Genomic DNA, 26,530 nt, shown 5'->3' on the forward strand with positions numbered 1-26,530 from the left:
AACTATCAACAGAGCAAACAGACAACCTACAGAATGGGAGAAAAGTTTTGCAAACTATGCATCTGACAGGTATAATATTCCAGCATCTGTAAGGAGCTTAAACACATTACAGGAAAGAAACAACCCTATTAAAGAGTGAGCAGAGGACATGAACACTTTTCGAAAGAAGACATAGATGTGGCCAACAAGCATATGAAAAATCAACATCACTGATCATTAGAGAAATGCAAATCAAAACATCAATGAGATACCATCTCACACCACTCAGAATGGCTATTATTAAAAAGTCAAAGAATAACAGATGCTGATGAGGTTGCAGAGAAAAGGGAATGTATACACTGTTGGTGGGAGTGTAAATTAGTTCAACCATCATGGAAAGCACTGTGGCAGTTCCTCAAAGTGCTAAAAACAGAACTACCATTCAACCCAGCAATCCCATTACTAGGTTTATACCCAAAGGAATAGAAAACATTCCACCATAAAGACACATGCACATCAATGTTTATTGCAGCACTATTCACAATGGCAAAGACATGGAATCAACCTGAATGCCCATCAGTGACAGGTTGGATAAAGAAAATGTGGTACATATATACCATGGAATACTATGCATCCATAAAAAAAGAATGAGATCATGTCTTTTGTGGGAACACAGATGGAGTTGGAGGCTATTATCCTTAGCAAACTAATGCAGGAACAGACAACCAAATGCCAGTTGTTCTCACTTACAAGTGGAAGTTAAATGATGAGAACTTGTGGACACAAAGAAGGGAACAACAGACACTAGGGCCTGCTTGAGGGTGAAGGGTGGGAGGAGGGAGAGGATCAGAAAAAGTAACTGTTGGGTACTAGGCTTAGTACCTAGGTGACAAAATAATCTATACAACAAATCCCTGTGACATGAGTTTACCTGTATAACAAACCTGCACATGTAGCCCTGAGCCTAAAAGTTTTTTTAAAAAGAATGTGGTGGCTCATGCCTGTAGTCCCAGCACTTTGGGAGGCCATTGCAGGTGGATCACCTGAGGTCAGGAGTTCAAGACCAGTCTGGCCAACATGATGAAACCCTGCCTCTACTAAAAATACAAAAATTAGCTGGGTGGGGTGGTGCATGTCTGTAGTCTCAGCTACTCTGGAGGTCAAAGCAGGAGAATTGCTTGAACCTGGGAGGTGGAGATTACAGTGAACCGAGATTACGCCACTGCATTCCAGCCTGGGTGACAGACTGAGAATATATCTCAAAAAAAAAAAAATAGTTTTAATATTGAAAGAGACAATTGCCTGAGAAAATTAGCTTTCAGGACCATACTATATAGTTCCATAAGGAAAGCAGGTAATACTTTTTTTTTTAAAGGCCCTATAATGTCTTGAGGAATCTCAAAAAGGAATTTTAAAATTTGAGGCTAAAACTCCAACTTAGCCCAGTGGATACATCTGTCTGATGTATAATAATACCTGCTACTCCTAGCTTGGTCTCATTGACAAACCTAAGTGGATCACAGGAAAATTACCAGTGTCTGTAAAGAATTAGCTAATCATATTACTATTATTTAAAGAGGCCTCATTTGGGCAGTGGGCATCTTACAAAAGAGGAAAGAAATATGCCTGAAACTGAAAAATGTTCCACCTCACTTGTAGTCAAAGAAACACACATAAAGCGAAATGTCATTTCCCCCATAAATAAATACACTTATTTCAAAATGAGAAATACCAGGCTAAGAAGTGGCGTAATGAGCACTTGCGAACTCTGTTCATGGGTAAGTGACACAGGCTTCCTGGAAATTTATTAGGGAATTGTATTATGGCCCTTTGATCAGCAGTTCAACTTCTGGGAACTTTGTCCAAATTCTGATTGTTCATATACCTTAAAGTTTTTACAGTGATATTTATAAGAAAAAAAAAGTCTAGAAATAGCTGAAAGGTCCAATGATATGGGAACGTAAATAATAATTTGTGTTACCTGAAACTATACTGATTCTTTGGGAAATAAGAAGGCAGGGACAATATAAGTTGATCCCCCTCTATTCTGCTTTTTTTTTTTTTTTTGAGACGGATTCTCGCTTTGTCACCCAGGCTGGAGTGCAGTGGCGCCATCTCGGCTCACTGCCAACTCTGCCTCCTGGGTTCACCGCATTCTTCTGCCTCAGCCTCCCAAGTAGCTGGGACTACAGGCGCCCACCACCACGCCTGGCTAATGTTTTGTATTTTTTAGTAGAGATGGGGTTTCACCGTGTTAGCCAGGATGGTCTCGAGCTCCTGACCTTGTGATCCTCCCACCTCGGCCTCCCAAAGTGCTGGGATTACAGGTGTGAGCCACCACACCCAGCCTCTATTCTGCTTTTGATTGGCCTTTGGTTTTGTTTGTGTATACATACTCCTTAGTGAATATATGTTGCTGGCCACTCTTCATTTTGTTTTGTAACAGGGGTTTAGAAAGAGTTTTTCCAGGGATTTGATGCTTTCTGCACTTGACAGATGATGATTTGCCATTTGTGCTAATCCAACCAAATCATCTCCAATAATATCATGGGAATGTTGTTAAAGCTCTCTCTTGGCTAGTGATATGTTAGTTAGCATTGCCATATTCATCGGGGGCCTGCAATTCCATCATTGGGCCCATTAGATTTAGCCGGTTACACCATCTCAGGGACCAGGTACATTCTGTGTTGCTGGTGTGATTGGTCCCATGGGCTGTGAAAACGGAGGTTAACTTGGCATTTATCTAGCAAGATGTTCTCAGTCTGACGTTCTTGAATCCATAAGGACCCAACAATTATTTCAAAATGGTCTTTGTGTTTTTTGCTGGATTGTAACTTTCGCTGTACTTTCAAAGGCAGTTGCTGATCCGAAATGGTTTGGGACCATTCACTGGAGGACTTCAGAGGCTTCCACTCTGCAGGGAGGAAGCCAGACCTGGAAGGGCAGAGGCTTACCTGGGCAGCAGGGTTTGCTGACGGCCCCTGGGCTTGTGCTTTTCTCCATCCTATGATGTTTTGTGGCCACAATCATGTCCTCTGTTTTGGGGAAGAGGAAATCAGGGAAGCGGATGCATCAGAAAAGGTCACCTGGTGATTCCGTGGGAAAAGTGAGCCTGGGACTTTTCGGTCTGTTTCATTGTCGTCCTCACCCTTCCAAGTAGCACTGTGGTTCTTTTCCAGGAAAGATGGAGTGGGAAGGATGAGAGGCTGAGCCCTGGCAGTGGGTCCTTTCTTTGTGTGAGTTCTTAGATGCTCAATTATAAGTTAAAAAACAAAATTTTAATGATGAACAACTTTTTTTTCCTAACAACAAAGAATCTGTTCATTCTCCTTTCCAAAAGAAGTATCAGCCTGTGTTGTGGGCTTAGCATGGGTAAATATTTTCTGCTTGCAGCTACTTTATGCTTAGAAATAGTAGGTCTAATGGGTTAAGAAATACTACTATTATGAAACGTTTCAGGTTTGTCTGCAAGTAAGAATGATTGTAGATACGAGATTTCCCCTGAGTCTTTCCGCACTCTGGTCACAGGCAATGAGAGCTCACCAGACTCTCTTTCTCACTGCAGCAACTGCTCCCACTACCTTTTTTGGCAAGCAATGAGCAGTTCAGCCTTTTCTCCACCCCCAACCCCGCCCCCCACTTCATCCCCTGTCAACCATGAGGCCCTAGTTAAAAGAGGGGCTCCTGGAGGCAAAGATGCTGAGTCGACTCCTGAGTCCACTGCAGACTGGCTGTGTGACCTGGGACAGTTACTCTGCCTCTGTGTTCTTCAATTTACTCATTCGTTAAAGGGGATCAATCTCTACTTCATGGGGCTTTTGTAAGGACTGAGGACTCATTGAAGATAAGTTCCCAATATTACCTATTAACCAGAGTCTCTGACGTTGTTTTGCTTCTGAGTTTGACATTGACTATTTCATCCCTAAATGAAATAGTCCCCCTTCTACTCCTCCTTCCCAAACTCCACTTCAAAAGTGCCCAAACCTTTCCAATTTCAAGAAACCTCACGAGGTTCTTGTCACTCTGGCACACGCTCACATCCCACAAGGTGCTTGGCAGTTGCCTATGCTAACTGATCATCCTTTTCCCACGCACTAGCATTTTACTTGATGGGCGTGATGGTTGAACTAGCCTCACCAGGAGAGGCAAGAAGATTCATTGCTCACGACGCGTCATACTCTGTAATGATTTATTTGGACTAATCTTCCTTGTTGCAGACTCATTAGTGGCTGTCACCAAATGGTGGCTTATTTAACTTTCACAAGGACGTGAGATATTCACACCCTCCTGTTTCCTACTAGGGAAGGCACTGACGTCAGTTTTCACACATTGGAAGCCTGGGGCCAGGCGTGCATTTTTATTTTGGTGAAGAATTCTTCATGCTCCTTGATGTTCCTATGAAACGCAAGCATAATGCTAGTATTTGCTCGTGGTGCCTCTGAGGTCTGTTGCTCACTGTGCGGTATCTGCGGGAGATTCAGAGTAGGATCCTTTTGTGACATTGGCAAAAACAAGCACAACCGCTGGTGATTGTTAGAGTGTGTGTTTTGCCCCTCAGATTTGAGGGAATTTGTGTGTGTCTTCCCTGTCTGCCCTCTCTTAAATTATAAAATCCCCAAGGGGCAAGGTGCAGTGGCTCATGCCTGTAATCCTAGCACTTTCGGAGGCCAAGGCGGGTGGATTGCTTGAGTCCAGGAATTCGAGACCAGACTGGTCAATGCAGCAAAACCCTGTCTCTACTAAAAAAAAAAAAACAAAAAAAAAAAATACAAAAGTTAGCTGGGCATAGTGGCATGCACCTATAGTTCCAGCTACCCGGGAGGCTGAGGTGGGAGGATTGCCTGAGCCTGGGAGGTAGAGGCTGCAGTGAGCTGAGATTATGCCACTGCACTCTAGCCTGGGCAACAGAGTGAGACCTTGCTTAATCAATCAATCAATCAATCAATCAAAAGTCTCCAAGAGAAGAGATTTTTCTTTTGGTCTTTATCAATTCTCACTGGAGAGCATCTAGTGCAGGCCTGTGTGCTCAGACCAGACACAGGAAATCAGGAGTGTTTGCTGACTGATCTAGGAGAAAGCTGAGGACCCTCATGGACAGCTCTCAGGGACTGCTTTGCTTATGTCTTTAGCATTTGTGAGCTTGAAATCCCAGATGTTTAGTTCAGTTTCTCAACCAGCATCTGCAGCCTGAGTCATCTACGTATTGTCTACTCGAAATGTATAAAACCCCTTCCCCCCATGTGTGCACAGAAGTGCACACAAGCACATACATACACGAAGGCGATCTAATATCTCAGGATGGTACTGAGTAGCAGTTGTATGCACCCACACACACATACATGTACACACATACATACATGCATACACATGGTGTAGATACCACACAATGAGTGTGGAGCATCGCCTCGTGTAAATACTGTCTGGGAGGAGTTGCTATCCAATTGAGACAGCTGAATTCTCCACAGGCTGGTTTTGTGAGTCGGGGCTACTGACCAATGGAGGACTGGCATCCTTGCATTGTGGAGGATCAAAGAGCCCCCTTTTCCTAATGGAACTGAGATTCAGCTGTTAGTAAGAGAGAAATGATTGGGAGCTGGGGAGAAGTGAGTCTACCTGCCCTATACTTTCTTACTTTTCAATCTGTACTTGTATGATTTGAGTAAATAAATACAAAATGATTTTCTTTCTTTCTTTCTTTCTTTTTTTTTTTTTGAGATGGAGTCTTGCTCTGTTGCCCAGGCTGGAGTGCAGCCGTGCGATCTCGGCTCACTGCAAGCTCCGCCTCCCGGGTTCAAGCCATTCTCCTGTCTCACTCAGCCTCCCGAGTAGCTGGGACTACAGGCGCCTGCCACCACGCCCAGCTAATTTTTTGTATTTTTAGTAGAGACAGGGTTTCACCATGTTAGCCAGGATGGTCTCGATCTCCTGACCTCGTAATCTGCCCACCTCGGCCTCCCAAAGTGCTGGGATTACAGGCGTGAGCCACTGCGCCTGGCCACAAAATGATTTTCAAAAGAAGTTTTTTTTCTTTTAATGTTTTTAAATTTATTTAAGCATTAAAGGCTTCATGAATTAGGCAGCATTCAAAACTAGAAGACATTCAGAGAGCTCCGTGTTTTTTGAAGTTCAAGCAGGAAATAAAGTATAGAAATAGCTTAATTGGTTACAGTTAGGCATTTACCTTATTTGGACATAGTCTGATCAGTTGGCTGCCTCTGGTTGGCTAAAGCTTGGCTGCCTGTGATTGGTTGAAGCTCAGCTGCTTGTGATTGGCTGAGCTCTAGCTATCATATTACAAAAAATATATACTCCTAATGAGATTTTCATTTGTATACATACTAAGTTAGGTTGTAGTTCACTGTGAAGCAACTCAAAGTACAGCCTCAGACCAATGGCCTCCTGCTTATTTAATTTAACAGACACCTGAGTTAAGCTTGCTGAGTTATTTTCTCTTCCAATAAAGGGACTTTTCATTCTATCTGTGCCATCACATGTTTAAGATTCACTCAAGACCTATCTCCTCTAGAAAGGCTTCCCCACAAATCCATCCCATGCTGTGAACTGAAAGCTGGATGCTCTCTCCCACTCTTGTCCTCCCAATTTCAAATCCATACAATTTGGCTCCATTATGAATAAACAAATAGCCCGGGGACCGTGGATATTTAAGGCAAGCTTCTAATAAGTATGACATTCTTCCAATATAAGCCAATTTGTAAAGGCATTTTTAAAAGGAAGGTTTGCTCAGGAAACCCAAGGGCTGGGTGCTATGGATGGCCCATGAATGTCTATGGCACGTGGGCTGCAGTTCTGCCCTTCTCTCTCCTTCTCTCTAGCTGTATCGTTTCCCATCTCGGCTTGTTGATGTATATCTGATTCCTTCTGATTGTCTGTCCAGCCGCTTCCCTCATTCCATTGTGGCAGAGCTGCTCACACATCACGTGATTTTTCAGATTCAGCTTGCACGTTGGAGTCGCCAATTCTCCCTGGAGAGGGATTCTGATTGGCTGAGCCAGGCATCTGAATTGGTTCGCATAAATCAGTGTGACCAGGAGAGCAGGGTCACATATTATGTAATTCTGTAGGGCTATGGGAGAGGGAACATGATACTAACAATAGCCATCAATACAATCAGCACTTAGTACATTCTAAGTACTTTCGGACATTGTTGCATTTAATCCCCACAAAACCCTTGTGACATAGGTAATGCTATTCTTCTAGTTTTATGAATCAGAAAACCACTGCACAGAGAGGTGAAACAACTTGTTTGGCACTACACAGCTGACCAGTGGCTGAGTCAGGAAGGGAAGCAGGCAGCATGGTTCTGGAATCTGTGTCTCTAATCATGACTCAACATTGCTTGTCTTAAACAGGCATTGCTAGGATACTGCATCTTCATCTTTTTTATCCTTCTTGGTACTTATGCATTGGGCACGGAATGCCTGTTCAGTGATTTTTTTTTCTTTTTCTTTTTTGAGACAGGATCTCACTCTGTCACCCAGGCTGGAGGGCAATGGTGCGATCACAACTCACTGCAGCCTCAACTTCCCGGGCTCAAGCCATCCTCCCGTCTCAGCCTCCCAAGTAGCTGGGACCGCAGGTGCATACCACCATGCCTAGCTAATTCTTTATTTTTATTTTTTGTAGAGATGGGATCGTGCCATGTTGCCCAGGCTGGTCTCGAACTCCTGGGCTCAAGCCATCTGCCTGCCTCAGTCTCCCGAAGTGTTGGGATTTCAGGCGTGAGCGACCATGCTTGGCCTAGTCAATGAATTGTTCGCTGAATGAAAGGATGCCTGAGTGAATGAGAGAACACGCAGAAGCATGCATAGTCTACAGGAAGTTTGGAGGGTAGAAGCTTCTTCCTGCTGTAGCTTGCTGCAGAGTTAATGTGCATATGTTCAAAGCGCTCTCTTTCCCTATCTCTCTCTTTTTTCTTTTTGCTCAGACAAGAGTGAGAATGGTGAGGCATATCAGAGAAAGAAGGCGGCAGCCACTGGCCTTCCAGAGGGTCCTGCTGTCCCTGTGCCTTCTCGAGGGAATCTGGCACAGCCCGGCGGCAGCAGCTGGAGGAGGATCGCACTGCTCATCTTGGCCATCACTATACACAACGTTCCAGGTGAGGTCTTGCCCATGAGCGTGACAGCCATTGCCTGAAGGTAAAGTCATTTGTCAGCACAATTGTCTGGCTGGAAAAGGGGAATGGGCAATTGTGACGTGGGCCGTTTTTGGAGAGGAGTGAAGGTGGCAGTACAAATCTTTCTTGACTTTATTTTTTGATCATCATAGATAGATCATCATATGTGAAAACTTCCCATTCCAGTTAAACAACTTCTACTTCCTTTTTTTTTCTACATATTTGTTACCAAGTTATTTGGAGCATAAATTCATAACTGTTACGTGATTGCTGTGGAGAGTATCTTTTATAAATACTGGATATGTCTGGTTCTGCTTAATGCTATTTGAAAATATAGTTGACCCTTGAACAACACAGATCTGAACTACGTGAGTTCACTTACACTCAGATTTTCTTCCACCTCTGCCCCCCTGAGAGAGCCAGACCAACCCCTCCTCTTTCTCCTCTTCCTCAGCCCACTCAATGTGAAGATGATGAGGATGAGACCTTTATGATGACTCCCTTCCACTTAATGAATAGTAAATATGTTATCTTTTTTATGAATTCCTTAATAACATTTTTTCTTGAGATTGCTGTGTTGTAAGAATACAGTTTATAATACATATAACATAGAAAACATGTACTAATTGACTATGTTATTGGTAAGACTTCTGGTCAACAGCAGGTTATTCATAGTTAAGTTTTGGGGAAGCCAAAAACTCTATGCAGATTTTCTACTGCCTAGGGAATCAGCATTCCTAACGTCTGCATTGTTCAAGGGTCAAGTCTATTGAGTTCAGTATAATTTGGCACTGATAATTGCCTTACCTGCCTTCTTTATGTGGGCATCTTTCTGAAATGTTCTTACCAGTCCTTTCCTATTTAGCATTTTAGAGTAATTTCTTCTATGTCTTTTTTTTTTTAAGACAGAGTCTTGCTCTGTCCCCCAGGCTGGAGTGCAGTGGAGCGATCTCGGCTCACTGCAACCTCTGCCTCCTGGGTTCAAGTGATTCTTCTGCCACAGCCTCTTGGGTAGCTGGGATTACAGGTGTGCACCACCATGCCCGGCTAATTTTTTGTATTTTTAGTAGAGATGGGGTTTCACCATGTTGGCCAGGCTGGTCTTCAACTCCTGACCTCAGGTCATCCACCTGCCTTGGCCCCTCAAAGTGTTGGGACTACAGGCATGAGCGACCACGCTGGCCTGTTTTATATCTTTAGATGTATTTTAATTGGAAAAAAGGACATATTAATGCCTTATTTAAAAAATAATGACTGTTTCTTTTGGAGCAACTAGAAAACATGATTAAGCATAGGAAATGATAAAGATATTTTTAAAAATAAATAAATTGAGGGAACCTGAGCAATTTGGGATGCATTTTGAAATTCCAACTCTCTCACTTCCTAATGAGGTTATCTTGACAAATTGCTTGAACTCCCTGAACCTTGGTTTTCTCATCTGAGAAATGGGGATAATGCCACAAGTGGCTTACTTAGAGAATTAAATGAGATGCTAAATATACATACAGCTTTCAGTACAGTGCTTGGGACTTATGAGCACTTGAGAAATGGGAGCCATTGTTGACATCGATGATACTCCTGCTGCCTTTTCAGCCATGATTTCCTCCATCTTGAGATCTTAAACATGCTGACCCACCTTTTGTTGTTTGGGAACTCGAATTTGAGCAATAATCTTCCCTGGGGAGCATCCTTGGGTGATACATTTTCTGAGTCCTTGCAGAGTTCACTGTGCCAATCTGTTATTCTAATACAGGAGCAAGAACTTGGCTGGGCAAAGCTTTCTAGTCAAGACATTTTTCTCTTCAAAGCTTCTGCAGATGTTGATCCCTTGTCTTCTGGCTTTAGTATTGTGGAAGCAAAAAGCATGGCCAAACTGAGTCTATTCCTCTGTATAACTTGATATTGTTCTGCTTGCACAATGAAGACTTTTTTTTGTTGTCTTTAGAGTGTGAAAATTCTAATATATATTATATATTCTAGTATATATTAAATCTGCCTAAAGCACTATGTGTTTAATTACTTTTGAAGCTCAGCTATTTGTCTAGATAAGAAGCACATTCCTCTGTTATTTCTATCCTAATCTTAGGAATGTCTATCATACGATCATAGGTAGGCCAGTTTTCCCAACATTTTCATCAGTATATGTGTCTCCTTCATTCCCCTCTTAACCCTTTTCTTTGAGTTATGAATAAACTTTTTTTAGTTGGTTTTCCAATTTTTTTTTTTTAGGGAGACAGAGTCTCGCTCTGTCGCCCAGGCTGGAGTGCAGTGGTGCAATCTCAGCTCACTTCAATCTCCACTTCCCGGTTCAAGCAATTCTCCTGCCTCGGCCTCCCGAGTAGCTGGGATTAAAGATGTGTGCCACCATGCCCAGCTAATTTTTGTATTTTTCGAAGAGATGGGGTTTCACCATGTTGGCCAGGCTGGTCTTGAACTCCTGGCCTCAAGTGATTAGCCCACCTCAGCCTCTCAAAGTGCTGGCATTACGGGCATGAGCGACAGCATCTGACCCTGTTGGTTTTCTAGATCTTGTTGGTATTCAATATGTCTTGAGATAAAGATGGGGTCTTATATGGACCTCATTGCACAAAGATGACCAAAGTGGGTTAGCCTTGGTGGAAGACCCTGCTCATGCCCACCCAGTATCTTAAAGAGCTCATTGGAAGACCCTTTGGTCCCCTGCAGAGGACTGCTTAGGAGCCCTGACAGCCACTTTTAGCCTGTTAAGTGCTAATAGTTAGAGAAGAGAGGTTACTTGTTTTTCATTCATAATAGTAGCTGTCTTTCTGCCATTTATGACCCCTTCTTTAACCAAATGAGCAAGAGTAAAGATCTGCCCAGTGGGTTTAGTGTTAAATAAGGTAACTACACTGAGGTGTATTATGGCGACTATTTCTCTGAAGAACAAAAATGTGGTCTAAGGTCCAGACTTTATAGCAATGGATCGCGTACCCAACTTTCCTCTAATGGACCCTTTTATATACCACACATGCCACTGTACTTGGGTGATTGATTATGCTCAGCTGGAACCATTTCCTGGCTCATCCCAATAGAAGGCCAGGATGGTTCAGAGTTTACTTTCTCAAATGTTTGTTGACTCCAGTGACAACTTGGAATAAAGCCAGAAACAGGAGGAAGATGTGTGGAATGACAGCAATATTTGATGATCCTAAATGAGCATAAATTAAAATCTTACTTCTTCCCTGACAGGAGACCCTCTTCTGTGTCTTTGGAGTTTCCAAGTCTAAGTTCAGCTTTTGTCACTTTTGTGGTGATGCAAAAGTATCTTTTCAAATAAGGATTGAGGCTGGGCGCAGTGGCTCATGCCTGTAATCCCAGCATTTTGGGAGGCCAAGGTGGGCGGATCACTTGAGGTCAGGAGTTTGAGACCAGCCTGGCCAGCATGCCGAAATCCCATCTCTACAAACAATACAAAAATTAGCCGGGAGTGATGGCACGTGCCTGTAATCCCAGCTACTTGAGAGGTTGAGGCAGGAGAATCACCTGAACCCGGGAGGTAGAGGTTGCAGTGAGCCGAGATTGCACCACTGCACTCCATCCTGGGTGACAGAGCGAGACTCCATCTCAAAAATACTACTACTAATAATAAAGTAAAAAATAAATTGAAATGAGGATTGAGTGCCTTCTAGGAATCTCAACTGAGTTAGATTTCACCAGAAGCATGGTGGTAATAGTCACTGGTTTCAGTAAACTGGAGGACAGCTGGCTTGTCTGGATGGAGAGATTTGAAGGGACATTTCTTTCCCAATCTTGTCTTTTATTTATTGTATTTGAGTATTGTATTCCATGTACTTGGGTTATATCAGTACTAAAACAGACCAAGATCTCTGGCCTTCTGTAACCAATATTACGGCAAGGTGAGATAGTCGATGAACATCACAATAATAAATGAATTTTATATCGTGTTAGAAGGTAGTCAGTGATTTAAAAAAAGAAAAAGTTCAACAGGGCAGAGGAGATGGTAGAGTGTTAGAGGAAGAAATTGCCATTTTAAATAGAGTAGGGAGGGAGGGGCTCCTTGAGATGTTCTTGCATGTGAGTCAGTCATGCAGATCTCTGGGAAAGAGTGAGTGTTTTAGGCAGAGGGAACAGCCAGTGCAAAGGCCCTGAGGCAGGAGCATGTCTGGCACCCACAAGTTGTAGCCAAGAGTCCACCGTGGCCACAGCAGGGTGAGCAGCAGGGAGAGAAGTACAAGGTGAGCGCAGGGATGTCAGCCCCGCCTTTAGATGGAATTTGGAGGCACAAGAACGTTTGTTTGTTTGTTTGTTTGTTTGTTTCTCTGTGTGTTATGAGCCATTGTGGGGTTTTGAAGAGGGTGTGTATGACTTGAGCTTTGAAAGCTGGTTTCTCTTTAGGTGCTGAATTGAGATGGGAGTTAGGAGGGGTAAGGATGGAAGCAGGGAGGCCTATGGTGGAGGGCAGTGCAGAATCCAGATCAAAGATGATAGTGGTGCAGACCAAGGTGGTAGTGCTGGAGGTAGTGAGAAGGGATCACTTCCTGGGTCCTGATTGAAGGTGGAGCCAGTGGGATTTGCTGATGGATCGGATGTGGGATATGAGAGAAAGCGAGGGGCCAGGAGGCACTTGGAGGTTTCAGGGCTGCCCAGCTGCAAGGATGGAATTGCCATCAACTGAGACGAGGAAGGCTGTAGCTGGAGGAGCTTTAGGGGGACTATCAGGAATTTGTTTTTTGATTGTGAGGTTTGATTGCCATTAGACATTCAAATGGAAATACTGACTAGACAGCTGGATACGTGAGTTTGGAGTTGGATTGCAAAGTCTAGCTAGAGTTATAGATTTGTGAATCCTTGACACATGAATGTTTTTTGTTTTTTTGTTTTTTGCTTTTGAGACAGAGTCTGCTCTGACACCCAGGCTGGAGTGTAGTGGCGCAATTTTGGCTCACTGCAACCTCCGCCTCCTGGGTTCAAGAGATTCTCCTGCCTCAGCCTCTCAAGTGGTTGGGACTACAGGCACATGCCACAACACCTGGCTACTTTTTGTATTTTCAGTTGAGGCGGGGTTTCGCCATATTGGCCAGGCTGGTCTTGAACTCCTGGTCTCAAGTGATCTACCTGCCTTGGCCTCCTAAAGTGCTGGGATTACAGGCATGAGCCACTGCGCCTGGCCCCTTGGCACATGAATGTTACTTAAACCCCTGACACTGGATGAAGCCACCAAGGGTATAACTACAAATAGATGTGTCTCCAAAGGCCCACTGTGGCTCATTCCTCGAGTCTCCAGCTCCTACTCCTGTCTAAAGAGAAGTGAACTTTCTCACCATTACTGTCAAGCAGCTTCATGTCTTTGATGAGGACCATTTTAAGAGCCTCTTTGGAGCCAGCTTACCTTTGAAAAGGTCTCTTCTTTAACACTATCCTTTATAGCGTATTAAAAATTTAACTAGAGCTTTGACATTCCCTGAGACTCTGGGTTTTTAAGACAGACTTTTCACAATGACTAAATGGAGAATTGATTTTTTTTTTGAAGTTTTTTGTCTTTGCTATTTCAGTTTTGTATGTCCTGAGGATGACATTTTGCCAAAAGAAAAATTTTTTTTAGAGTAGAAGGAAAACGGAAGAACTGTTAATAGTAACCTATCTCCTGGAGATATCCGGGGTGTGAGGCCACACTTGTAGGCATATGCACATGTCTGGGGCTCTTGGGTTAATATTTAATACACCTGTGCAAGGTCAAATGGTTCTTAAGCTTCTGTGGTTCACAGTTGTCCTGTGAATCTGATAAGAGCTTTGCACTGTCTCACAAGAGAATGTTGTACACATGTCTTAGTCTGTTCAGGCTGCCATTACAAAATGCCATAGAATAGGTAGCTTAGAAACAACAGAAATTTATTTCTCACAGTTGTGGAAGCTGGAAGCCTGAGATCAGGCTGCCAGCATGGTCATGGTCAGGTTCTGGTGAGGGCCATTCTCCGAGTTGCGGATGACTGTCTTCTGGTTGTATCCTCACATGGTGGAAAGAGGGTACTCTCTGGAGCCTCATTTCATGAGGTTGTTAATCCCATTCAGAAGGGCTCCATCTCACGACCTAATCACTTCCCCGAGTCCCCACCTCCTAATACCATCCATTCCCCAAGTCCCCACCGTCGTAATACCAATACCATTGGGGATTAGATTTCAAAATATGAATTTTGGGGAGACATAAACGTTCAGACCACAGCTACACACAATATTTTGCAGACAATTCTGGGTGTTTAGACTTTACGGAGTCTATCCACAACTCTAGAACAGGGAAGAACCCCTTCCCAGGCCTGGTGCGGTGGCTCACGGCCTGTAATCCCAGCACTTCGGGAGGCTGAGGCGGGCAGATCATGAGGTCAGGAGATAGAGACCATCCTGGCCAACATGGTGAAACCCTGTCTCTACTAAAAATACAAAAATTAGCTGAGTGTGATGGCACGTGCCTGTAATCCCAGCTACTCAGGAGGCTGAGGCAGGAGAATCGCTTGGACCCAGGAGGCAGAGGTTGCAGTGAGCCGAGATCATGCTACTGCCCTCCAGCCTGGAGGCAGAGCAAGACTCCGTCTCAAAAAAAAAGAACCCCTCCCCTTTAAAAGACAAAGAAAAGTATAGTTGTGCAATTGAAATGTCTTAGGAAGAAATGGTAATGACTGATGGAGGCCAGCAGATGCAGGCAGGCGCTGTAAAAAGAGCACTAAAAGGCAGACTCCAGAAACAGAGTGCAGACACCACCCGCCTCCTTCTAATCTACTTCCCTGGCCTCTGCCTGGGTGCATCTGTGGGGGTGGTCTAGGGCGTTTGCGTCTGCTGGAGAAGGACACCCCAAGGAAACAACATGTTTTTTAGAAAACCAACCCGAGACTGCGGCCTTTTGAGCATACTGTCTGTTGAAGTGATTTTCATGTAGTATCATACAGATTGAAGGGCTCTGAGCCTTCAAAGATTCCTGGCCCTTCTGTTTTTGAATGGAATTAAAAATCACCTAGCAATTGAGTTCCTACTGATCACTTACCACGAGTAGCTTATGGTCTCAACAGTGAACTACACCATTGCTTTGTATGGGAGAAAGTTAAATTGGAAGCTTAAAGGGATTCTAGGGGTTATCTCAGTCAAACATTCATTTCATTTGAAAATTTAGGGGGTTGTAATAAATTATCATTATGGCTCCTTCTAGCCTTAGCGTTGGATGATACTGTGAAGAATCATAGAAATAGTATATTGTTAATTTCATTTATTTAACAAAGTTAATCACTGATTTGTGATGCCTTGCTGTATCCTTTATCTTCTGTTACCATAATTATCACTCTGACTTACAATTACCTGTTTGTGTGTTATTTATTTATTTATTTTTAATTTTTGTCAGGAATATGCAGGTGTATATATTTATGGGGCCATGAAATATATATGCGTGTGCATGCACACACACACACACACACACACACATAGTTTTTTGAGACAGAATCTCACTCTGTCATCAAGCTGGAGTGCAGTGGTGTTATCATGGCTCACTGTGGCCTCAACCTTCTGGAGTCAGTTGATCCTCCCACCTCAGCCTCCTGAGTAGCTGGGATTACAGGTGCATACCACCACACCCAGCTAATTTTTGTGGGGTTTTTTTGGTATTTTTTGTAGAGACATGGTTTTTCCGTGTTGCCTAGGTTAGTCTCGAACTCCTGGGCTCAACAGATTCTCCCGCCTTAGCCTCCCAAAGTGCTAGGATTACAGGTGTGAGCCACCTTGCCTGGCCTGTGTGAAATATTTTGATACAGGTATGTAATGCATAACCCATCAACTTAAGCATTTATCCTCTGTGTTACCAACAATCCAGTTATACTCGTAGTTATTTTAAAATGTACAATTATTATATTATTGACTATAGTCACCCTATAGTAGTTGATAGTTGTGCTATCAACTACTAGGTCTGATTCATCTATTTTTTTTGTACCTATTAACCATCTCTACTTTCCCCCGACTCCCTGACTGCCCTTCCCAGCCTCTGGTAACCATCCTTCTCCTCTCTATCTCCATGACTTCAATTGTTTTAATTTTTAGCTCCCACAAATAAGTGAGAACATGAGAGGTTTGTCTTTCCATGCCTGGCTTAGTTCACTTAACATAATAACCTCCAGTTCCATCCATGTTGTTGCAGGTGACAGGATCTCATTCATTTATGTGGCTGAATAATACACCATTGTGTGTATGTACCATATTTTCTTCATTCATTCAACTTTTGATGGATGCAATTACCTGTATTTAAACATGTTTATTTGCCCTGATAGATGGAGTTTCTTGCAAGAAGTTCTATACTGCATTCTTTTTTGGGGTCCCAATGTTATTAGACATACTGAAGCTTTGACATATTCAATATGTATTATATACTTGAGCACCTAGAAGAACTGGTGCATTGGGTACCTGCCCTCCATTCTAAGAGAGCTGTTTGAGAGTTAGGTGTCATAATTTTTTTTTTTTTTTTTTGAGACGAAGTCTTGCTCTGTCCCTCAGGCTGGAGTGCAGTGGCGCCATCTTGGCTCACTGCAAGCTCCATCTCCCAGGTTCATGCCATTCTCCTGCCTCAGCCTCCCGAGTAGCTGCGACTACAGGCGCCTGCCACCACGCCCGGCTAATGTTTTGTGTTTTTAGTTGAGACGGGGTTTCACCGTGTTAGCAAGGATGGTCCTGATCTCCTGACCTTGTGATCTGCCCGCCTCGGCCTCCCAGAGTGCTAGGATTACAGGCGTGAGCCACTGCGCCCAGCCAGTTTTCTTTCTTTTTGAGATGGAGTCTCACTCTTCTCACTCAGGGTGGAGTGCAGTGGCATGATCTCAGCTCACTGCAACCTCCTCCTCCTGGGTTCGAGCTTCTCCTGCCTCAGCCTCCTGAGTAGCTGGGATTACAGGTGCCTGCCGCCACACCCAGCTAATTTTTGTACTTTTAGTAGAGGCGGGGTTTTGCCATGTTGGCCAGGCTGATCTCAAACTCCTGACCTCAAATGATCCGCCCACCTCGGCCTCCCAAAGTGCTGGCATTACAGGCGTGAGCCACCACTCCCAGCCACCTAATTTTCTTTCTGCATTGTCCAGATGGGCCAAGGGAGGACATTGACTCATGTGGGTCCTGATGATACATTGGCAGACTCTTGCTGCCTTTTGTGTTTGAAATTATTTATAAAGGTCCACAGAAGAAGAGGGTAGGTGAATTCCATGCTTTTTATTTTCCTCTCAATAGTATCAAGAGCCAAGTTTGTTTTGCTGGTTGTTGCTATGACATAGAGTCCTGGGGACCACCGTGTTGCTAGAACAGCACGACAGTTGGTTTTGGTCATGTGGCCTGTCCTCATTGCCAGCTCCTGATAATGGCTTTCAAAGAAATGCTTGAGATTTTAATCCAAAGTGATTTTTTGTTTCAGGGAACAAGAACCCAAATTTAGACATGAAAATGTTCACAGTGGTTGGTTATTCCTGGGTGATAGGATTGCGGATGATTTTTATTTTCTTCCTGTTTTTGTGAGATTTATAACTAAGCTTTCCTGTAGTAAATATTTATGACTTGCGATCAGATAGAAATGCTTTTTTGGGAAGGTGAAATTCTTGCTTTTTTTAAGCTTGCCACGTTAAACGTTAATGTCTGCAGCACCACGTTGGCGTAGTTCTCACTCCAGATGCATCAGGCTCAGTTCATCAAGGAGTTACCATTACCTAACCACCTCAACACCCCAACCCTCAACTCATGCACAGAAGTAGAGAGATGTTATTCCTTTATGCCAGAGATCATCTTACTGGGGTTGTTTTAATATTTAGACAAATTAGAAGCAGAACGAAGAACTGCCTTGGTTTTCTTCAGCTGGTGTAACCAATTATCACAAACTTAGTGGCTTAAAACAATCCGGATTTATTCTCCTGCAGTTCTGGAGGCCAGAAGTCTGACATCAGTTTCACTGCGATAAAGTCAAGGGGTTGGCAGGGCCTTGTTCTTGCCGGGAGGTCTAGGGGATAATCCATTCCTGGCCTCTTCCAGCTTCTGCAGGCTGCAGGCATTCCTTGGCTTGTGGCCACATCACTCCAATCAGCACCTCCGTGATCACTGCTTTCTCTTCTGTGCCAAATCTCCCTCTGCCTTTTTATAAAGATTCTTGTGGTTGCATTTAGGGCCCACCTAGATTATCCAGGATAATCATATCTGAAAAATCTCCTTTGTCATGAAAGGTAACCTTCACAGGTTCCAGGAATGAGGACCTGGATATGTTTGGAGCCATCATTTGGCCAACCACAGAGACCAAAGATATCTTCTGAATGCAGGCCAGAGATTCTTAGCTTGAGTTCTGAAATGTCGTCAGCAGCCAGCATTCCTTTATGAGTCTAAGCCTGGCTCTTATGGAGTCTTTGTCTCACCCTGGGACTCCCATGGGCTGTCAGCTGTGTCATCCTCATTTCCCATCACTGGCTGTCTGTGTTTGAGCCTCTGAAGAATTCCTCAGTCTTAATGAGCCCATTCAGCAACTTATTCCCCTGGTCCTTCATCAAATGAGAGTTTTGGGGTGTTAGTAAAAGACGACGTAATATTTACTTAGCTTATTCGTGTGCAATGGGGATGGCAGGGAATGGGGGAGAGTGCTGCTGTCCATATCTCATGGGCCCTTTTCCCCTGCCTGTCTCCACTGCTATCTTAACTCCATGTTATCCTTCAGTTCTTTGTGATGAGCCAGTTCACAGTGACAGACATTTGTGGCTTGTCATTATAGCTGACATTCTTTTTCTCAAGGTCAATGGCGTATTTAAATGGTTACTGACCCCTACTCCATCTCACACATGATCTGTTGCTCAATCTCTCTCTTTCTCAAGCAACTTTATTGTGTGGCATTTTCTCATCCCCAAGCTCACTGGTAATTAGGAGGTCTGTCAATTACACTTCCACACTGAGGAAAGAGTCCCTGTTAACTTTTTTAAAAGAATGAGATATAATTCACGTACCATAAAATTCACCCTTTTAAAGTTCACAATTCAAGGTCAGGCACAGTGGCTCATGCCTGTAATCCCAGCACTTTGGGAGACTGAGGTGGGCGGATCGCTTGAGCCCAGAAGTTGGAGACCATCCTGGGCAACACGACGAGACCCCCATCTCTACGAAAAATTAAAAACTAGCCAGGTGTGGTGGTACACGCTTGTGGTCCCAGCTACTTGGAAGGCTAGGGTGGGAGGATTGCTTGAACCCTGGAGGTCAAGGCTGCAGTGAACCGTGGTTGTGCCACAGCACTCCAGCCAAGGTGACAGAGCAAGACCTTGTCTCAAAAAAAAAAAAAAAAAAGGAAAGAAAAATAAATTTCACAATTCAGTGGTTTTAGTATATCTGAAAGGTTGTGCAACCACCATCACTATCTTTTTAATTTTTAATTTTAATTTTTTTCTTCCAGTAGAGACAAGGGTGTTGCTGTGTTGGCCAGGGTGGCCTCGAACTCCTGGTCTCAAGAGAACCTCCTGCTTCAGCCTCCCATAGTGCTGAGATTATAGGTGTAAGCCTCCATACCCAACCTACCACTATTCCTGAACACTCTCATCACCCAGTAAAGAAACCCCACACTCTTTGAGCAGTGCCCCTGAGGAAAAAAAGAAACTGCATGCTCTTTAGCAGTCACTCCCCATTCCTCCCTAGCTCCAGCCCCTGCACTAATCTACTTTGTCTCTATAATTTCCCTAACCAGGACTGACTTTCATTTAAATGGTATCATGTAATATATATGTTTTTGTGTCTGGTTTCTTTGACTTGGCACGATGCTTCCAAGTTTCGTTGATGTTGTAGCATGTATCAGTAAGTCTTTCTTTTTATGGCCAGATAATATTCTATTCTATGGATACACCATGTTTTGTTTACCCTTTCATCACTTGATGGACATTTGGGTTGTTTTTACTTTTTTGGGTGTTGTGAGTAATGCTGCTATGTGTGTTTATGTCTTTGTATGGACCTATGTTCTCTTGGGTGCATACCTTGGAGTAGAGTTGGAAACCTTTGAACTCTTTGAAGCCAGTTCTTTTAGTTAAGCTCCTTCCCATTCATTCCATATTCCAGCAGAATCCTTTGACACAGAGGAATAATCTTTGTTCCACCTACCATGGCACTTGCTTGGGGGTGTCTATGAGTCCTACTTTTTTTTTTTTTTGAGCAATATACATTTTTATAGTACATTTTTAAAAAAATTAGTGAATTTTCCTCCAAGTCAATAGACAGATAGGAGAAAAATGAAGTTGTTTTTTGAGCCCTGCTTTCCAACGAGGTGTCAGTTGCTGTTGGATTTTGATTTTGTGTGGAATATGGAGGATCTGTTGGAATGCTGAAAAGTCTGCGGAAAGCTGCAGGTGGCCAGGGAGGCTGCTGCTGCTGACATTGGTGATGTGAGCCTGGATCTTCAGCTTGCCCTAGTGCAATCTCCCTGTGCTGCAAGGGGTGGCTTTGGAGGGGCAGCACAGTAAGACCAGGGCCCTGACTTGCAAGAAGGAGCTACTAGCCATGAGAAAGAACACAGTGATTTTTCATTTTCCTGGGGTAAAGACTGAGCAGAAAATTCTACTGTTAGATACAGATCTTTCCAGGAGAAACCGTGATGCAACAGCTTCTACTTCACGTTGCTCTGCTTCAGGAAACTGGAGGGGCCTTCTCAGTAGCCAGCGACCCAGGCTCAGTTAATGAGGAAGCAGAACGCCACACAAAGGCACGCATCATTGACCATAATAAAATATACCAATAATAGTAAAGGCTGCCACTTACGGGGGCCTTTCAAGGTTCCAGATGCTGTATAAAGTGCACCACATATATGATTTAGATATTTGCGTCCCTGTTTTACATTTTAGAAACTGAGACCTAGAAAGTTTAAAGATCAAGCCCACGGCCAGGCACGGTGGCTCACACCTGTAATTTCAGCACTTTAGGAGGCCGAAGCAGGTGGATCACTTGAACCTGGGAGTTCAAGACCAGCCTGGGCAACATGGGGAAACCCCGTCTCTACAAAAAATACAAAAATTAGCGGGGTATGGTGGTGCACGATTGCAGTCACAGCCACTCGGGAGGCTGAGGCAGGAGAATCGCTTGAGCCTGGGATGTGGAGGCTGCAGAAAACTGAGATCGCGCTGCTGCACTCCAGCCTGGGTAACAGAGCGAGACCCTGAATCAAAACAAACAAACAAACAAACAAAAACCAAAAAAAACCCCGAGGCCACACAAGCTGTGCTGGGTACAGCTTGACTCACACTCTGTCTCCGTGTGTTGTGTCTCACTCTGGTGAGCTCTGTGTTTCTTTTCTTCCCGTGGATCACACTGTTTTTCAGAGAGAGTTGCAGAGAAGTTCAGGAAATGCTTCTTGCTTTTTTTAAGCTTGCCACATTAAATGTTAATGTCTGCAGCACCACGTTGGCGTGGTTCTCACTCCAGATGCATCGGGCTCAGTTCAGCAAGGAGACTTGAGCAGGGAAACCTGGGCAGGAAGCCTCATCCATACACAGGGCCCACCACTGTGGGCGTTCTAGGAGATGTGTAAAATGAACGGCTGTGAGGCCCCTGCACACCTATTACCACCACCGATGCTCCAGGACCCAAGCAGGTGGTTGCCCACAGGGATAGGACAAGCATAACCTTTAGAGCAGAAAGGCCAAGACTTGGATCCTGGAGCTACCAAATGCTTTACTAGGTAGGTAACCTTAGGTGAGAGATCATGGGAGTCAGCCTTCCCAGCTGTAAAATGCAGATAATAGCTACTTGGCAGTTCATTATTGAGATGACAGCAGTAGCAACAAGCAGGGCCACCCACTGTGTTACCTGTTATTCAGAGTGTATCGTTGGGAGGCCGAGGCAGGCAGATCACTTGAACCCAGGAGTTCGAGACCGGTCTAGGCAACGTGGCAGAACCCCGTCTCTACAAAAAATACAAAAATTAGCTGGGCGTGGTGGCGCATGCCTGTAATCCCAGCTACTCAGTAGGCTGAGGCAGGAGAATCGCTTGAGCCCGGGAGGTAGAGGCTGCAGTGAGCCGTGCTTGTGCCACTGCACTCCAGCCTGGGTGACAGAGCAAGACCTGTCTCAATAAAAAAATAAAAGAGTATTGTGATTCCTAGAACACAGCAGGACCTGGAAAACATTAATTCCCCTCCACCTCCTCCTCTTCCCCCAAGCTCTGCCACCCACTTAGTTTTGCCTTCACCTTGCTTTGATCCTCAAAAATGTTCTGGTTCTGGTTGTGGAGGTCTTAAATGGGGATGTCTAAGATGGCTTTAATTTTCGTCTCCAACAGGTTACATTTGAAGTTGCTTCTCCTTTACTGCAGGAGTTTGAAAACATTGTAATATTCTCCTTTAATTATCAGTATCTAAGTGGGAAGCCTGACATTATAATTAGCACAGGCTCCTACATGGGATGACATTTTGCTCAACATATCATGTTCCTGGTGTGCACTGAGGCAGAAGCCGGTAGCACACTTTTAAATGACGCTGTTGGATTTGAGCATGAGAGTTGGCACCAGCGCCCAGAGGGCAAAATCGCAACTCTGGGAAACCTCCGTGATCCCAAATAAAAGTGGCAGGGAAACTTTGAGATGTTCTGTCATCTCCTGCACAGGCGACAGACGCGCAGATGCCTGAGCCCTACTTTCTGGCCTTCAGATCAAGGAAGCTACAGCCAGAGTCAAAGTCTAATGCTGCGCTAGGATTAGAGTTAAAATCAAGACCCATTTCCACGTTGATTGTATTATGCCATCCTCCTACCTGTTATGTAAATTAAAGAGAAAACTAAAGCAAGAGAACTTGAATACATTTTTGTATTAGGAAGCAAAGTTTCCAGTAACTTCCAGTTGTCTTTCTCCCATGGCCAGGTATTGGCTAGAACATGGTTTAATACAATCTTTTATTTTATTTTATTGTTTTGTTTATGGAGATGGAGCCTCACTCTGTGACCCAGGCTGGAGTGCAGTGGCACAATCTCAGCTCACTGCAACCTCCGCCTCCCAGGTTCAAGCGATTCTCCTGCCTCATCCTCCTCAATAGCTGGAATTACAGGCGTGTGTCACCACGCCCAGGTAATTTTTGGTAGAGACGGGATTTCACCATGTTGGCCAGGCTGGTCTCAAACTCATGACCTCAGGTGATCCACCCGCCTCAGCTTCCCAAAGTGCTGGGATTATAGGCATGAGCCACTGCACCCAGCCTAGTAAGATCTTTTAGACTTGGTCTGTCCAATTCCATAGTCCCTGGCCACCTGTAGTTCTCTAAATTTACATGAGTTAAACTGGAATAAAATACAAACTGTAGCTCCTTAGCATGACTTAGCCACACGTCAAATACTTGTATCTAGTGGCTACTGTGTTGGACAACACAAGACGTAGAACGCTTCCATGATCATAGGAAGTTCTACTGGATGACACTGCACTAGACCCTTAGCAAAAAAAAGTAACTTCACAAATTGTTTGTTGTGTAGTGCCTGCCCAAGCTTGCCTTGGGGGGGAGTTCCATTTCTGGAAGACAGTGTAAGAGAGCTGTTCTCAGTCATGGGGCATGTCCTAAATGTATTGTGAATAAGATAATTTAAATGTCAGCCTTTTCACATTGTTTCTAATAAATTAAGGATGCTGCAGAGTCATCCTGTGATACCATTCTCTTGCTTCTGCTGGTTCTGAGTTTTTTTCTTATATCCTGAGTTGGGGACTGAAGTGGGTTGCGAGTTGTGCCGGGACTTGTGTAGCAGGCTCGAGAGCATCACGATGTCTGATGTCGGGGGATGGAAGGAGCTGCCCAAGGGCTTAAGTAGTAGCTCATCATCTTGTCCTCTGGTGTTATGTGTTATCTGCCAGTAGACACCCTCTCCTTACCCCAGCCCAAGCCAACATCATTGGTCTATGTCAGCTTAGCCCCTCTCACAGAACAGCCTCCTGTGACTTAACTCAGGTTTGAAAGAAAGGATGTTAACCGTCAGATGAAAATCACCGGAGTCTTTATTGTCAGCTTTCTGCCAGAGCCATTGTCCTGTTCATCCCCCAGTGCCTCTAGATAAAACTTTTAGAACACACTGCCTGGAAAAGCTTTTCCTCCCTGTGGGAATGACAGACATTGATCATGTAGACCTTTTTTTATTCTTTGGCTGCTAGGAAGCACAGCACTTCTTTTGCTGCTTTGTGATAAAGATGAAGTGCATTCTTAAGGTCAGAATATCTGAATTCTTCTTCCATGTTATAACCTATTGTTGTACTGCAATTTAATCCATTTCAAAAGAGCACAGTTATTAATTAATCACCACAAGTGATTTCATTCCTGTGTTGCCAGTTTTCTTCATTTTGTTTCCTGGCCACAGACTATATTTCTGAACCAGATACAGTGCCTAAAAAGTGTTTTTATTTGATTATAATGGAGACTGGAGACCAGGTAAGAGGGAATGAAGTAATTTATTTGTAGCTTGACAGTGGTCTTGATTAAGGTCTTGATTGACAAGGGCTTGATTTATTTTTGCTTCGCTGTAAAGAAAATTGTAGCTTTTCTAAGATTTTGGTTTCTTAAAATACCTGGCTACTTTGCAAGCAGGATGGACCACCAACGAGCCATCTCATCTGCTGATGAGTCTCCCTCCTCTGTTGAGGTGGCCCCATTTCTCCCGAAGCCCCAGCAAATAACAGGTTTAATTAATTGATCACGTTTCAGTTGCATACATTATAATGGTCCCAGCTTATTCGTATTCATATATGCAAATTTTAGTGCACATTAATTATGTATTTAATAAGTCCCTGTTTGTTTTGTCTCCGTTCCCTTGATAGCTGTTATGGTGTGGAGTTGAAAATAATTAAAATGTTCCTAGTTTTCTGCAAATAACTGTTAACTAAGGTTGGATTCTGAAATCAAAATTCCACTTTCCTTTTCTTTTTCTGGTTAAATACAGTGGGTGAAATGACACCTAAATGTACTTCTAGGTCTATTCCTTGCTCTGTTGTCTGTCCCACTTTTCAGGGTGGTAATTGCTAGCTGAGTTCTCCATTTGGCATAGATGTGTCATGACTTGACTTAACAAAATGTATTACTTTTGGCTGTCATCTTCTCCTTGACATGGAGATAAATTCAGAGGTGATGAGCTCAGCATGGGGGTTTGGGAGAGGATAGAAAAAAATAGGTTGTTTTCCACAGAATATTTGAGGGGGTAGAAGTCTGCAAAATCAATGTGTGTGAAGTCCCTATGGGGGCTAGTGACGAATCCAAGCTCCCAATAACACCTAGACTTCCAAGCCATTTCAGACCACCATTTCTTCAGTGGTTCAGCTCTTTGCAGAATAGACAAGTGTATGGCTGCATGTTTTGGGTACTACCTGCCCTAAGGGACAGCACCACATCCTCATTCACATCTCATCCTAATTGTTGCTTTGTCTACTGATGCAGTAGTTAGTAGCCGCAGGGATTATACGTTCGATCCCATTTCATTTTGTCTTATATCTTGTACCAATGTTTGTCGTATGCCAACATCTTGTAGTTTACTAGAGCATGGTAACTTCCCCTATTCTCCAACCTCCTTCTCCTCCTCTTCTTCCTACTACTCCTATTACAACTTATTTTTCATTGTTCTATCGGCGTCTTTAAGAATGGCAGTTAATCTTTGCAGCCCGTCTGCGTGGCTTAAACTCTACTCTCAGCCATGGAGACTGTTGCTTCCACAGCTTCAGCAACACAGAGATTGTAAATGGAAATCAAATGAGGGCTCAAAAATGAATTCAGATGCATCTTCTTAATAATTCTCTTTAAGAGAGAATGAACAAGGAGAAGAGTCTCAAACTGATCTGTTTCGTTGATGGGCTACTGAAAACATTTAATTAGAAATGAACTCAAAGCTCATGGATGAAATAAACTTTGGAAATTGCATTTTTACTGTAGCAATTTAGACCGTCCACATGTTCCAGAATCAATGGTAAGTAAGCATTGGGAGTCAGAATCTATAATTCCTATCTTATTTTGAAAATCACCAAGTAGGTGATTGTAAGAACGACTTCTCCAAGTTGTGATATCACTGGCTTCACCAGGAGATAAATAATTCCAGCTCCACCCTCTGCTTCACAGGTGATTTGAGGATAAAATAAGGTCATGGACACAAGCCTGCTTGAGAAATAAAGGTACCAGATAAATAGCAGTTATCCTGAGTATTGGATGCCGCATTTATAAGCACTATTTGTCAGCTCCTTCCACTTCCAAATTCCATTTCCTTTCAGCTGCAGAGCCTTGCACTCATCAACTCTCTTCTCTCCCTCTTATGAAAGTTCAGAGCTGTCATTCCCAGATAGTTTGTTCATTTATTTCTCTTCTCTATATTCTCAGAAATTCTTTCTGTCTCAGAGATGTTAGGGAAGAGGTTGGGGCATGCTGATGGGAGAAAAAAAAGTCGCTGAATCCTGTTTGCAGGTGCAAACAGTCT

The 26,530-nt window shown here is 43.7% G+C and overlaps 1 protein-coding gene across 26 annotated transcripts in view; it reads left to right on the forward strand.

Moving 5' to 3' along the window:
• The window catches only part of SLC39A11 (solute carrier family 39 member 11), a 467,051-nt gene that overhangs the window by 260,909 nt on the left and 179,612 nt on the right, over positions 1 to 26,530 (forward strand). For all 26 annotated transcript variants that reach the window (XR_010115566.1, XM_063617439.1, XM_055243870.2 and 23 more), the window contains one exon: positions 7,925 to 8,095. Coding sequence is in view for 25 of the 26 variants with exons in the window: in XM_063617439.1 (XP_063473509.1) it covers positions 7,925 to 8,095 (171 nt within the window). In the remaining variant the exon portion in view is untranslated. The remainder of the gene's footprint in view (positions 1 to 7,924; positions 8,096 to 26,530) is intronic.

The sequence above is a fragment of the Symphalangus syndactylus genome, chromosome 14 (genome assembly GCF_028878055.3).
Source record: "Symphalangus syndactylus isolate Jambi chromosome 14, NHGRI_mSymSyn1-v2.1_pri, whole genome shotgun sequence".
Lineage (NCBI taxonomy): Eukaryota > Metazoa > Chordata > Mammalia > Primates > Hylobatidae > Symphalangus > Symphalangus syndactylus.